Source organism: Odocoileus virginianus, chromosome 12 (assembly GCF_023699985.2).
Source record: "Odocoileus virginianus isolate 20LAN1187 ecotype Illinois chromosome 12, Ovbor_1.2, whole genome shotgun sequence".
In the NCBI taxonomy this organism is placed as follows: domain Eukaryota; kingdom Metazoa; phylum Chordata; class Mammalia; order Artiodactyla; family Cervidae; genus Odocoileus; species Odocoileus virginianus.
In genome coordinates, this window is record NC_069685.1 from 50,723,679 (window position 1) to 50,739,599 (window position 15,921).

A 15,921-nucleotide genomic window follows, 5' to 3' on the forward strand; every position below is an offset into this window, starting at 1 on the left:
GAGGGAAGAGTAGGGTTGGAATCTTAAGTACCAAGGTAGTTAGATAAGATCTCCCTGAGAAGATGACACCTAAGTGAAGTTCTGAAGTGAGGGAGCAAGTCATAGAGATACCCAGGGGATCAACAAGTGCAAAAGACATGAGGTAGGTACATACCTGGGGACTTCCCAGGTGGCATAGCGGTAAAGAATCCGCCTGCCAATGCAGGAGACATAGGTTCAATCCCTGGGTTGGGAAGATCCCCTAGAGTCGGAAATGGCAATCTACTCCAGTATCCTTGCCTGGGAAATCCCATGAACAGAGAAACCTAGCAAATTACAGTCCTTGGGGTTACAGTCCTGGGGACTGGGGGACTACAATCCTTGGACATGACTGAGAACAGCCCAGCACAGGAGCATGCTTGGCCCTCTCAATAAACAACTAGATGGGGGGAGCTTAAAACAGAGGTGGAGATAGGGGAGGGATCATATAGGACTTAGCTGGTTAGCTGAGACAGTATCAGTTTACATCTATTGTCGTTTGCATTCTAAAAAGTGTCCTAGTTTTCATGATAAATTATATTGTGTTTTAGGCCAGTGAAAGAGCTTGGACTTACTTTAAATGGAATGGGAGACTTGTTGAAAGGTTCAGAATAGAGAGGTTTTTAAGTGAAAACTTTAACATCTATGCTGACTGAGATCAAACTATAGAGGGACAAGGGGCAAAGAAATCAGAAGACAATTCCAATAATTCAAGTTAGAGATGATGGTAGTATGAAGCAGATGGGGGCAACAGAGGTGATGAGAAGTGGTTCTGTATATATTTTAAAGATAGATCCAACAAGATATGTGTGTATATATATTATTTCTGGCTGCACTGGGTCTTCGTTGCTGCGCTTGGGCTTTCTATAAGTTGCGGCAAGCTGGGGCTACTCTCCAGTTGTGGTATGTGGGCTTCTCTTATTGTGAAGCACAGGCTCTAGGGCATGTGGGCTTCAGTAGCTGCAGCACAAAGGCTCAGTAGTTGCAGCTCACAGGCTCTAGAGCTCAAATTCAGTAGTTGTGGTGCATGGGCTTAGCTGCACTGTGGCATGTGGGATCTTAGTTCCTGGACCAGGAATCGAATCCAAGTTCCCTGCATTGGCAGGCGAACTCTCAACCACTGGACTGCCGGGGAAGTTCCTCCAAGAAGATATTATGACAGGTTAGGATGTGAAGGAAAGTGAGGGGTAAAGATGACTCCAGGGGGGGTTGGCCTGAAAAACTGAGAGAATGGAGTTGCTATTTGTTGTGATGAGGAAGACTCAGGAGGACAGGTGAGGCAGCAGTGAAGATCAGAAGTTTAAGTTTGGATGTGTTTTTAAAAATCTATACTCTCTAGTAGAAATCCAACAGTTCAAAATGCTACATGCACAAGATTGGAATTTGAGAAGCGATTTAGGCTGGATATACAAATTTGTGAGTTGTCTGCACAGACAATGTCTTTAAAGCCATAAGAGAATAAGATCACCAAGGGACTGAGGGCAGAGAAGAGATCCAAAGCCTAAACCTGGGGGACTCTGACATCTAGGCTTTGAAGAAGTGGGAAGAAATCAGCCATGGAGTAGGAACAGTAGTGTTAGTAAAGAAAAACAAGCAGTGTGTAGTGTGCTAGAAGACAAGTAAAGAACAATTTTACAGGAAGAGGGAGTTATCTATCATGTCAAACACTGCCAATTGGAAGATAACTATAATAAATTCATATGGACTAATCTCAGGATACCTGCAGTGGATACTCTGGGTGCTCTGCCATGATCTGCTTACTGTGTCAGCGTACCCAGCCCCTGGATCTTGTGAGAATTGGTATTTTGAAGGTTTACAGTTGTCCCTTCCTCAAAGTGTACCCTTGGCTGAACAGGAACTGTGTCACACCACCTCTTGAGTGGTTAAGGGGATCCATAGCAAATGACTGACTAAGACAGGGGCCCAAAGGGGGCAGCCCTCTTGCCTAAAGATGAAACCAACTTTGTGATGCAATTTATGCTCCAGAGCTCTTTATGCAATCAGAATGAAACTGGACTCCAAATGAATCCACTTTTTCCTCTTTGCTTCATCCTGTTTCCTTTATTTCCTTTCTCCTAAGAGCACTCACTAAATTAATCATGTGAGGAGGAACAGGAATTCTTGTTTCAGGTTCTGCTTCTAGAGAACCTGATCAAACCTGGCTTCTAGGGTCGGATCACTCACTGGATGAACGAGGCAGAGGGTCCTCTGACTGAGGGCAAGTAGAGTAATATCAGTCTTGGGCATGTTATAGCAGTACAATTGTTAAGACTTGTCAACTAGGGCAGAAAATAGGTGGAAGGGATTATGCTGGTCATGACAATGGATTGCCTGAATCTCCTTCAAGAGAGTTTGCTGAGAGGAACAAAGCTGAATGACAGCCATTACTGCTGCCCCTCTGTCTCCACCATCGTGTTCATGCCAAGGCCATGCTTCCTCCAGGCTGTTACCAGCGGCTAACCCATTCCCTCCTGACAAGGGACTCCTCTTACTGGTGACTGGCTCAGGAACTCCCCATCTTCCTAACCAAAACGTCCTTAAAATATCCTACAGCCTGAGGTTCTTCCTCCCCAGTCCTCCTTCCTTCAGCAGAGATATCAGACTTGCGTTGGAGCTGACATCTTTCCCTGCCTCCTCCTGCCAGATTCCCTCTACCCTTCACAAATACTTCCTTCATAAATCTCTTGTACATTTAAACAAGTCTGGATGATGCTTCTTGGAGGACCTGAACTTTCACAGGAAGGTACTAGCTGGTGCAATGTTGCTGGTATTTGAGAAGCATAAATAAATAGTAACTGTAAGACTATGAAATCAGGGTGGCTGTTGCTAAGCTCAAATGACAGGCTCCAATCCATTAATCAGTGATTTAATGCAAAGCAATAACGTCAGAGAACTTCCTTAGAAGATTTAAAGAAACCGTCATTTCCTATGGCTACAGAGCAGAGAAGGCTGAAAACAGGGACAGGACTTAATCCTGGCAAAACTTCATAGAAGGCTGAATATGTCCCATGTCAAAGTCAGGGCTCTGATAGGGAAGAGAATGTGTGCTAAGTCTGAAAGGGGGATAACTGGATAGATTCACTTGAGAATCTTAAAACCCCAGATTATCTTGTATCCTCTAGGCAGTGACAAATGGCTTAGCTTGTTGGTCAGGGGCCTGGAGGAAGCAAGAGAGCAAGATTGAATGACTAGGGACAAGGAGGTCTGGGGAGGAGGCATGTGGACCAAGCTATAAGAATTAACACTAAGTGAAGATCTCGTCATCACATGTATACAGCCACTGGAGAATGCCCACAACAGGAGAGGCACAACTTTAGGCTCTGTGAGTATAAATGTTCTAATTTCCAGAATGGGCATGCTTTTACCGGAAGGCACACTGACAGGCCCTCTAAACTTAATCCTCTGGCCACTATTCTGTCTCATGGGCTCCTCACGCCCAAAGACCAGCAGGCAAAAAAGGGAGTGATTTATTGGCAGGATACCTTAAGGCTATACTGATGTTGCTATATAATGGGGGACGGATAGGAATATGTTTGGCATTCATGTGATCCATTATGGCATATGTTTGTACTCTCCTGCCCTGTTTTGCCAGTAAATGAGGTTTAGCAACCACAGCCTGAGAAGGGCATTGTTACTAGAATCTCATAGCTCTGAGGAATGAGGGACTGAGTAATCCGACCAAGTAAGTCATCTAGACCACTGGAGGTGCTAGCTAAAGGTGTGGGGAATCTAGGATGGATGGAAGAGGAAGGAGATATTGAGTATTAATTATGTCTTTGGGACCAAATGCAGCAAAGAGAGTTTTAATTTGTCCCACTAACTCTCCTAAATATTCCTAGAAATTTTGACCAACTGTAATCCTATAGAAGAAATACCAGGATGGAGTGACTTTTACATGAGAAACAAGCAGATCTCAGTGCAAGGGATGGGTTATAGAGGATGTTGTTGGTGCCCCACTCAGACCTCATCTGCAAGCTGCTATGAGTGCTGACTGCTAATGCCTCATGGTTGCCCCTTCTCCAGAACATGCCCTTGGCCCAGTGGGAGCTGCCTCATCTAGGCCTCATCACCCTACCACGGCTGATGACTGGCTGATACGGGAGTATAAAAGGCCAGACCCCTTGCCTCAAGGTGGAACCAACTCCATGGTACAATCTGTACCCAAATGTTCCTCACAGGATCAAGAAGAAGCTGTTTTCAGCCAAGAATACACCCTTCACATGTATACCTATGACTGATTCATACTGATGTATGGCAGAAACCAACACAGTATTGTAAAACAATTATCCTCTAATTAAAAATAAACTTAAAAAATACACACTTGTTTGGCTTTTTTCTACTGCTCCACTTGTTTCCCTCATTCCCTTTCTTCTGAAGGTACTCCCTCCCTCAGAAAGTCACTTGTACCAAGTATACCCTTCTCAGGCTCTGATTCTAAGAAGCTTAAGGAAAGATGTACAGCAAAAACTGATGGAACTGAAAAGAGAAATATCATTGATACTGTAAAACATCTTTCTCAATAATTGATAGGACAAGCAGATGAAAATGTCAATAAACACAGAAGATCTGAGTATCATGGTTAACATAATAGACTGAATTGACATATATGGAACACCATCCTCAACATAATATACATTCTTCTCAACTGTGCATGGAACAATGATCAAGACAGACCACATGCTAAGCCATAATGCAACATTCAGAATTTTCAAAAAACTGAAATCACAGAGTATGTTCTTTGGTCATAGCAGAGATAAACTAGAAATCAATAACAGAAAGGTAACTAGAAAATTCCCAAATGTTTGGTTTTCAGCAGTAACCATAGGTCAAAGAAATCACAACGAAAATTAGAAAATATTTTGAAGTGAGCAATAATGCAGTTGCTATGTATCAATTTTAAAAGTTACTGCTGTAACCTAAGTTTGATGTACTATAAGTGTTCAATCTTCAGTTCTCTAGAAGCAAACAATATTCAACAGCATGAGACAGAAAAGTTCATATTGCCAGCTAACCACAACTAGTTGAAATTTCATTAACCTCTAACAGATTATTGCTAGCTGGTAAGCCAACATCCAACCCACTTCAGTATTCTTGCCTGGAGAATCCCATGGACAGCAAGGCTGGTGGGCTACAGTCCATGGGGTCACAAAGAGTCAGATATGACTAAAGCAACTTAGCATGCATGCGTGCAAGGCAACATCACATGACGACATAATTTCCACATGGGTGAAAGAAAAAAAAAGCCAAATCAAGAAAACTCAGAGAAACTGGCACCCACAAAAGAACAGCTTTGTTGCTAGAGGGATTTCTCTGGGTTGAACTTTTTTTGACAACCAAGGCACAAATATATAGGGATCCAAGCCTGCAGGCAAACTTCCATATAGAATCTTCTCTGAAAATATCTTTCCATAGCTTCACGGAAGTGGCTGCTTAGATTTCTGCCTAGTAGGCCATGATAAATAAATAAATTACAGCCAATTTCCTGATATGATCATTTTTGTTGTATTAGCTAGCTAACCAAAAGAAAAAGCTACTTGGAATTCAACTTCTATTAATTATCCCAAAGCCCAGCACACATAAAAAAGCACTCATTGCTACAGTAAAGTACATGAATCAGCTTACAGGTCACCTCTATAATTAATGAGAAAAAATGAATAATTTTATGGTTTTTCTAATAAAAACAATGACTTCAGTATGAAGCTACAACTTACAAACCTCTAGGCATTTGTACTTCTAGAACCTCAATATAATTCTGTATTACCAGTTGATGTTGAATATTTTCATGACGTTGCTTAAGAAGTTCTTCTGTCCTCTGCAAAAGACCAAATTCAGCTTGAAATTCAGCTATTATTTGATGCTTCTTTTTGAAAACTGTACTTTTGCTTCGAAGTTTACTGACATATCGCTTGAACTGCAAAAGAACACAATGTGTAGTTTAATAAGTAGAAAAGTAGTTGCTAAATATTATATATAACCTCAATGTATTACAAACATTTTCTTTTCTACTGTGCAACATGCGTGTCACAAATACAGAACAATAACTTAGTTTTATTAAAAAGTTGGAGAGACTAACTGCTCAATTAAAATACTTTGTGTACATTTTGATTTTTTGGACCCATTAAATACTGTAAATCCTTATATAAAAGCTATTCATTGTGAGCTTTACAATAAGGATTTGGAAAACAGAAACTTCAATCCTATAAAAGTTAAAAAGGTTAAAAAGAAAAAGAAGAAGAAAGTGGAAGACCAATTCTGGCTATGGTCTTATCATTTTATCTTTTATGTACTGTACTATTTTGGTGACCCTGGATCTACTGGGATTAATATAACCAAGCAGAACAGTCAATATTTGCAGTTACTATTTATTGTTTAAGAAAGGTACTGTGACCATATACCCTAAGAAGCATCTGAAACTCATCCCAAATGTTCAAAAGCTAAAAATACTCCAAATTAGTGGGAACTCATAGTTGCTTAATTCAGCTACTGACCTACTAGTAACTGTAACTACTCTAATGGAAAGATCCCATTATTAAACAATACCAACTAGAGTTTGGAAAAGCATGTGAAATGAATATTTAAAGGAATTTATTTATCAAGTACTATTAATTAACTATTACATAGGCACTGGGCAGACACTGAGAATACAACTCTAAACAAGATACGCATCCTGCCCTTAACAAAATAAACACTATTAAGAAACAGTGAAGAAAATAAACACTGAACTGATGTTCACAACCACAATGAACATTATGAAGCAGTGAAGGGGCCCTGAAAATAAATAACAGGAATTTAACCTGGGTTGGGACCAAGGTAGAAAAAGGTGGGGGGGGGGGGGGGTTGGAATTTTAGAGAGGTGAGTTATGACAAATTTCTCAAGAATAATTTAAGCAAGACTGAAGTAGCAGGAGTTTGTTAAAGGAAGGAGAAAGAAGCAGGAAAGAGCATTCCAAGTAGTAGAAACAGCAGGTGTAAAGGTCCTGAGGCACTGGCTCATTAAAAGTATTGTTCAATATAAGAGACAAATGTGAAAATTTTCTGGTATTTCTAAAACAGAACAGAATATTTTAAAAAATCACCTTCTCTTATGCACCATCAGTACTAAGAATTTTCAGATTTTTTTTTTACTACATAAAATAATTTTTCTGCTCCAACCTTTTAAGTACATTCTTTTAAAAATGTCCAGACCCTCATTGTTTTCCAGGTTCTGGTTAACCTTCAGGCCACAGCTCCCGGCTAGGCAGGGCGACGGCGGGGGGCGGGCTCGAGGGCGGGGCCGGGCCCACCCAATGGGCTCCTCCGGGCCGGGGGCGGGGGCGGGGCCCCACTTCAGCTGTTCCTCGGCCGCAGGCGCCCTTCGCATCCCTGACTCAGTATGTGGCGCGTTCCCGGTCTGCTCTGCGTGCCCGTTGCAAGGAAGAGCAAGTTCTCCGGGCCTTGGAACAGGCCTGCCGCCTTCATGTCCACTCTGCTCATCGATCAGCCCCAATATGCTTGGCTGAAGGAGCTGGGGCTCCGCGAGGAAAACGACGGCGTGTACAATGGAAGCTGGGGAGGCCGGGGAGAAGTTATCACCACCTATTGTCCTGCTAACAATGAGCCCATTGCAAGAGTCAGACAGGCCAGCATGGCTGACTATGAAGAAACTGTAGAGAAAGCAAGAGAAGCCTGGAGCATCTGGGCAGATATTCCTGCTCCAAAGCTAGGAGATGTAGTGAGACAGATTGGTGATGCCTTGTGGGAGAAGATCCAAGTACTAGGAAGCTTGGTGTCTTTGGAGATGGGGAAGATCTTGGTGGAAGGTGTGGGAGAAGTTCAGGAATACATGGATGTTTGTGATTATGCTGTTGGCTTATCTGGGATGATTGGGGGACCCATCTTGCCTTCTGAAAGACCTGGCCATGCTCTCATTGAACAGTGGAATCTTGTAGGCCTGGGTGGAATCAGCACTGTATTCAACTTCCCTGTGGCCGTGTACGGCCGGAACAACGCCATTGCCATGATCTGTGGGATCGCCTGCCTTTGGAAAGGAGCTCCTACAACTTCTCTTCATTAGTGTAGCTGTTACAAAGATAATAACCAAAGTTCTGGAGGACAACAAGCTGCCTGGTGCAATCTGTTCCTTGACTTGCGGTGGAGGAGATGTCGGCACAGCAATGGCCAAGGATGAGTGAGTGGACCTGTTGTCCTTCACCGGGAGCACGCAGGTGGGAAAACAGGTGGCCCTTATGGTACAGGAGCGGTTTGGGAGAAGTTTATTACAACTTGTAGGAAACAACGCCATTATAGCTTTTGAGGATGCGGACCTCAGCTTAGTCGTCCCCTCAGCTCTCTTTGCAGAAGTGGGGACAGCCGGCCAGAGGTGTACCACCGCGAGGCACCTGTTCTTACATGAAAGCATCCATGATGAAGTTGTCAATAGACTTAAAAAGGCCTACGCACAGATCTGTGTTGGGAACCCTTGGGACTCTAACATTCTCTATGGGCCACTCCACACCAAACAGGCAGTAAGCAAGTTTCTTGGAGCAGTGGAAAAAGCAAAGAAAGAAGGTGGCACCATTGTCTATGGTGGCAAGGTTATGGATCGCCCTGGAAATTACATAGAACCAACAATTGTGACAGGTCTTGACCATGACGCATCCATCGTACACACAGAGACTTTTGCCCCGATTCTTTATGTCTTTAAATTCAAGAATGAAGATGAGGTCTTTGCATGGAATAATGAAGTCAAACAGGGACTTTCAAGTAGCATCTTTACCAAGGATATGGGCAGAATCTTTTGCTGGCTTGGACCAAAAAGATCAGATTGTGGCATTGTAAACGTCAACATTCCAACGAGTGGGACTGAGATTGGAGGTGCATGTGGAGGGGAGAAACACACTGGCGGGGGCAGGGAGTCCGGTAGTGACGCCTGGAAGCAGTACATCAGAAGATCTATTTGTACCATCAACTACAGTAAGGACCTTCCTCTGGCCCAAGGAATCAAGTTTCAGTAAAAAAGTGCTTTAAATTGACATTTCAAGCTTTTTACGCATTGTTGTAACTCTTTCTTCTGAAGAAGACAAAGAAAATGAGTGTTTGCCTTGAATAAATGCATCATTTTGAATATGACGGTGATGGTTTGGGAGAAGTTTATTAGAACTTGTAGGAAACAATGCCATTATAGCTTTTGAGGATGCAGACCTCAACTTAGTCAGCCCCTCAGCTCTCTTTGCAGCCGTGGGGACAGCCGGTGGTGGTTAATCCCTTATGCTTCTGAGGCCTAAATCAAGAGACTCATTTTTAAAAAAATAAAACTTTTCATGACATCGTCTCAAGTAATAAAAAGTAATTTTTACGTTAAAAAAATAAAAATAAATACATTTTAAAAAATGTCCATAGTAAGAATCTGGCCTATTATACTTAATGCATCACTTCAAAATAAAAGTAAACCTCCATATTACCTACAATGTGAAAATTCTTTAATGATTTTAACCTTTTTAATGCCCAGTTCTTTATAAGGATAATTAGGGGGGTAATAAATAATTTTATAAGTAATAAAAGTATACCATTTCAGGCCAGTCAGAATGGCTGCTATCCAAAAGTCTACAAGCAATAAATGCTGGAGAGGGTGTGGAGAAAAGGGAACCCTCTTACACTGTTGGTGGGAATGCAAACTAGTACAGCCACTATGGAGAACATTGTGGAGATAACTTAAAAAACTGTAAATAGAACTGCCATATGACCCAGCAATCCTGCTGCTGGGCATACACACTGAGGAAATCAGAATTGAAAGAGACACGTGTACCCCAATGTTCATCGTGGCACTGTTTATAATAGCCAGGACATGGAAGCAACCTAGATGCCCATCAGCAGATGAATGGATAAGAAAGCTGTGGTACATATACACAATGGAATATTACTCAGCCATTAAAAAGAATACATTTGAATCAGTTCTAATGAGATGGGTGAAACTGGAGCCTATTATACAGAGTGTAGTAAGCCAGAAAGAAAAACACCAATACAGTATACTAACACATATATATGGAATTTAGAAAGATGGTAACAATAACCCTGTATTCGAGACAGCAAAAGAGACACAGTCTTTTGGACTCTGTGGGAGAGGGTGAGGGCGGGATGATATGGGAGAATGGCATTGAAACATGTGAAATATCATATGTGAAACGAATCGCCAGTCCAGGTTTGATGCGTGATACAGGGTGCTCAGGACTGGTACAATGTGATGACCCAGAGGGATGGGATGGGGAGGGAAGAGGGAGGGGGGTTCAGGATGGGGAACACATGTATACCCACGGTGAATTCAAGTCAATGTATGGCAAAACCAATGCAATGTTGTAAAGTAAAATAAATAAATTATTTTTAAAAAAGTAAATGAATGTATTACTGAAGCTTTAGAAAACAGAAAAAAAAAGGAAAATTCATTCAAAGCCACTATTTAATGCAAGCTCTATTATCATGTGGTATTTTGCCTCCTAAAAATAGGCTAAATCTAAGGTCAGTAATTCTCTTGGGTTGGTCAAAAAGTTAGTTTGGGTTTTTCTGTAGGATGTTATGGAAAAATCCAAACAAACTTTTTGGCAAACCCAATAAACTGTAAGGTAGCAAAATAGGAAGGAGAATATTTCTAAAATTTAGGTTTTTTTTTTTTTTTTCCCCTTAAAGACTTGATTGATTCCTGAATATACAAAGAAAGTCCTTAAAAACAGTAAGATTAAAAATTCTTCATATAAAAATAACCCACTAATTCATTATTTAGACAGCTTTTTAAATGACTAAAACTTTGAAAGAAATGATGAACACATTATGATTTAGAAGGAAGTTCAAAATATTTCTCTATCCATGGTTGAGTTAGTTTTAATATTAAGGAATCTATCCCCCACACAGCAAAATTATCAATGGCTGGATTACAGAAACTGTTTAAAAAATTTAAGTCAGACTAATGTACCTAGAATTTAATAACTTGCAATTTTTCCTTTAAAAGAATAAATGTGTAAGCCTGACATAACCACAGATTCAGAATCCTCAGAGTAACTATATGTTCTATTAAAAGTGTCCTGGGCAAAGTGCCCAAAATGAAATCAATCCTCTTCATCTGCTATCCTCTGTATTATCTAGGCCAATCTTCCCCTTCTCTATCTTGCTGTGCTCTGGAACTATTTTTAAAAGCTAAAAGCTATAAATGTTTTTGTGAAAGAACAAACCTACTGATTACTCAATGTGCTCTATGCTGATTGGTTATTTGACATTCACTGGACAAACTACCTAGGGGAAAAGTAGTCAGGGTCAGATGAAAAACAAGGATTTACTATAGCACAGGGATATATTGAATATATCTTATAATAACCTATAATGGAAAAGAATCTGAAAATATGTATGTAACTGAATCATTTGTTGTACAACAAACTAACACTGAAACTAACGACTATGCTTCAGTTTAAGAAAAGAAAAAAATGCTCAATTAATGGAGCCCTTACTTCATAATGTATAAAAATCAATTCCAACTGGATTATATAGACTTAAATGTGAAAACAAGAACTAAAAATCTAGAATATAGGAAAATATCACTATGATTACTGAGATAGGAAAGGATTTCTGAAACAAAACACGCACACATTGAAAATGGATGTTGGTAAACTTGACTTTGCTAAAATTGAGAACTTCTGTTCATCAAAAAATATATTAAGAGATTAAGAATATAAATCACAAGTTGGGAAGAATATATTTGTAACATGTTAATCCAAAAAAGAATTTATATTCAAAAATACATAAATTAAACCCACAAATCAATGAAAGAAAGGCAAATAACCCAATAGAAAAGTGGATAAAATACTTGAATAGTCACTTCATAGAAAAGAAAACCCAAAGTGGCCAATAAACATATTAAAAGATGTCTGACCTCATTTATAATCAGTGATGCAAATTAAAACCATAGTAAGATACCATTATAATGCCCATCTGACTAGCAGAAATAAAAAGTCCTTCAATACTAAGTGTTGTTGAAGATGTGGAGGAAGTAGAACACCTATACACCACTGAGAGTGAGGGATACAAATTTGGAACAATAATTGGAAGACAATTGGGCATAGCTACTAAAGTTGACCATGTTCCTCTCATCCCCCACCAACTCCCACAAATAGCAGGATTTCTCACACTTTATCTATGGTGACTGATCAGTTTTTCAAACTTTCTGTTTGTGAACTGGATATTTTTATAAAATAATAAAAATGCTTATACAGTATCAACTCTATCAGTTCAGTTCAGTTCAGTCACTCAGTCATGTCCGACTCTTTGTGACCCCATGAACTGCAGCAAGCCAGGCCTCCCTGTCCATCACCAACTCCCGGAATTTACCCAAACTCATGTCCATTGAGTCGGTGATGCCATCCAACCATCTCATCCTCTGTCGGCCCCTTCTCCTCTGGCCCTCAATCTTTCCCAGCATCAGGGTCTTTTCAAATGAGTCAGCTCTTCGCATCAGATGGCCAAAGTACTGGAGTTTCAGCTTCAGCATCAGTCCTTCCAATGAACACCCAGGACTGATCTCCTTTAAGATGAACTGATTGGATCTTCTTGTGACTCTCCAGAGTCTCCTCCAACACCACAGTTCAAAAGCATCAATTCTGCACTCAGATTTCTTTATAGTCCAACTCTCACATCTTTAAATGACTACTGGAAAAACTATAGCCTTGACTAGACAGACCTTTGTTGACAAAGTAATGTCTCTGATTTTTAATATGCTGTCTAGGTTGGTCATAACTTTTCTTCCAAGGAGTAAGCGTCTTTTAACTTCATGACTGCAATCACCATCTGCAGTGATTTTGGAGCCCAGAAAAATAAAGTCAGCCACTGTTTCCACTGTTTCCCCATCTACTTCCCATGAACTGATGGAACACATGCCATGGTCCTAGTTTTCTGAATGTTGGACTTTAAGCCAACTTTTTCACTCTCCTCTTTCACTTTCATCAAGAGGCTTTTAGTTCCTCTTCACTTTCTGCCATAAGGGTGGTGTCATCTGCATATCTGAGGTTCCCAGCAATCTTGATTCCAGCTTGTGCTTCTTCCAGCCCAGCGTTTCTCATGATGTACTCTGCACGTAAGTTAAATAAGCAGGGTGACAATACACAGCCTTGATGTACTCCTTTCCTGATTTGGAACCAGTCTGTTGTTCCATGTCCAGTTTTAACTGTTGCTTCCTGACCTGAACACAGGTTTCTCAAGAGACAGGTCAGGTGGTCTGATATTCCCATCTGTTGAAGAATTTTCCACAGTTTATTGTGATCCACACAGTCAAAGGCTTTGGCATAGTCAATAAAGCAGAAATAGATGTTTTTCTGGAACTCTTTTGCTTTTTCAACAATCCAGCAGATGTTGGCAATTTGATCTCTGGTTCCTCTGCCTTTTCTAAATTCAGCTTGAACATCTGGAAGTTCATAGTTCATGTATTGCTGAAGCCTGGCTTGGAGAATTTGAGCATTACTTTACTAGAGTGTGAGACGAGTGCAACAGTGTGGTAGTTGAGCATTCTTTGGATTGCCTTTCTTTGGGATTGGAATGAAAACTGAACTTTTCCAGTCCTGTGGCCACTGCTGAGTTTTCCAAATTTGCTGACATATTGAGTGCAGCACTTTCACAGCATCATCTTTTAAGATTTGAAATAGCTCAACTGGAATTCCATCACCTCCACTAGCTTTGTTAATAGTGATGCTTCCTAAGGTCCACTTGACTTCACATTCCAGGATGTCTGGCTCTAGATGAGTGATCACACCATCATGAATATCTGGGTCATGAATATCTTTTTTGTATAGTTCTTCTGTGTATTCCTGCCACCTCTTCTTAATATCTTCTGCTTCTGTCAGGTCCATACCATTTCAGTCCTTTACTGAGCCCATCTTTGCATGAAAAGTTCCCTTGGTATCTCTAATTTTCTTGAAGTGATCTCTAGTTTTTCCCATTCTGCTGTTTTCCTCTATTTCTTTGCACTGATCACTAAGGAAGGCTTTCTTATTTCTCCTTGCTATTCTTTGGAACTCTGCATTCAAATAGGTGTATCTTTGCTTTTCTTCTTTGCTTTTCGCTTCTCTTCTTCTCACAGCTATTTGTAAGGCCTCCTCAGACAGCCATTTTGCTTTTTTGCATTTCTTTTTCCTGGGGATGGTCTTGATCCCTGTCTCCTGTACAATGTCACGAACTTCTGTCCATCATTCATCAGGCACTCTATCAGATCTAGTCCCTTAAATCTATTTCTCGCTTTCACTATATAATCATAAGGGGTTTGATTTAGGTCATACCTGAATGGTCCAGTGGTTTTCCCCACTTTCTTCAATCTAAGTCTGAATTTGGCAATAAGGAGTTCATGATCTGAGCCACAGTCAGCTCCCGGTCTTGTTTTTGCTGACTGTATAGAGCTTTTCCAACTTGGCTGCAAAGTATATAATCAATCTGATCTCGGTGTTAGCCATCTGGAAATGTCCATGTGTAGAGTCTTCTCTTGTGTTGTTGGAAGAGGGTGTTTGCTATGACCAGTGTGTTCTCTTGGCAAAACTCTTATTAGCCTTTGTCCTGCTTCATTCTGGACTCCAAGGCCAAATCTGACTGTTACTCCAGGTGTTTCTTGACTTCCTATTTAGATGTTCCTAAATGCTTCATCCTAATTTACATGGTTATGGATTAGTAACTAACAGTTTGTGGACCAGAACAGGTCTTCAGACCACACTTTGAGAAGCACTGCTCCAGAGCACGTCTTCCTAAATGGGGTGTACTCCAGGACACTCATGTGGTAAAAACAGTAGAGGTGTGCCTATTAATCCACTTAGACTCTGTAGCAGCTACTCAAGATATTATAAAGAAGTCCCAGGCCAGTCATCCTCAGCTATAAGCAGCCTTGTCCTTTTATTTCAGTATGCTAAACAGTAACTATTTACTTTAAGTGCCATGTTGTGAAAAAAGTTAGGAAACACTACCCTCCAAAAATCCCTGCTCATAGTCACAGGGAGACATACATCATAATGTTGATAGAAACACTGCAATAGCAGAAAATTGGAAAATATGCCATAACTAATTGTTGTATATTCATACAATATAGTATATACAATCAAAATAAGTAACCATAGGGTCAAGAAATAATGTAGAGCCAAAAAAGCAAGTTACAGAATAAATAGAGAATGTGCCCATTAGTAGTATTGCTTAGGGAAACTAAATAAATAATATACTGTTTAGGGATACAAATGGGTGTCAAACAGTAAATAAAAATCAGAGAAGGATAAAAACCTAACTCATGAGGGGAGGAGCCAAGATGGCAGAGGAATAGGATGGGGAGACCACTTTCTCTCCTACAAATTCATCGAAAGAACATTTGAACGCTGAGCAAATTTCACAAAACAACCTCTGATCGCTAGCAGAGGACATCAGGCGCCCAGAAAAGCAGCCCAGTGTCTTCGAAGGGAGGTAGGACAAAATATAAAAGATAAAAAGGGAGTCAAAAGAGCTACGGACGGAGACCTGTCCCGGGAAGGGAGTCTTAATAGAGGAAGTTTCCAATCACCAGGAAACCCTCTCACTGGCGGGATTGGGGGAAGTTTTCGGCATTCTAACTGGGAGGCACAGATTACGTGCCTAAAAGCAACTCCCAGCAGAAAAGTACCCCAGATGCCCGTACCCGCCAACAACAAGCGGGGCGGAACGGAGAGGAGCGGGCGGCATTGCTTAGGGTAAGGACCGGCCTGAAGACCCTGAGAGCAAATAGGAGGGAACTTTTTTAAACTGTGGGATATCAAGGGTCAAAATTAACTGGCCCGAACACACTGCCGGCGGTTCGCAAAACAAAGGGACTGAGAAACTCCAGAGAAAAGCCGGCCCATCCCCGCTGGAGGTAGGAGGCAGGGGGGAGGGGAAAGGGGCAAACTCAGC

At 40.9% G+C, this 15,921-nt stretch overlaps 1 protein-coding gene and 1 pseudogene across 5 annotated transcripts in view; one reads left to right on the plus strand and one right to left on the minus strand.

Annotated features, from left to right (window-relative positions):
- Positions 1-15,921, minus strand: part of IFT81 (intraflagellar transport 81) — a 219,202-nt gene that overhangs the window by 26,407 nt on the left and 176,874 nt on the right. For all 5 annotated transcript variants that reach the window (XM_070475213.1, XM_070475214.1, XM_020882549.2 and 2 more), the window contains one exon: positions 5,780-5,929. In XM_070475213.1, coding sequence (XP_070331314.1) covers positions 5,780-5,929 — 150 coding nt within the window. The remainder of the gene's footprint in view (positions 1-5,779; positions 5,930-15,921) is intronic.
- LOC110130496 (alpha-aminoadipic semialdehyde dehydrogenase pseudogene) lies at positions 7,391-9,123 on the plus strand (annotated as a pseudogene).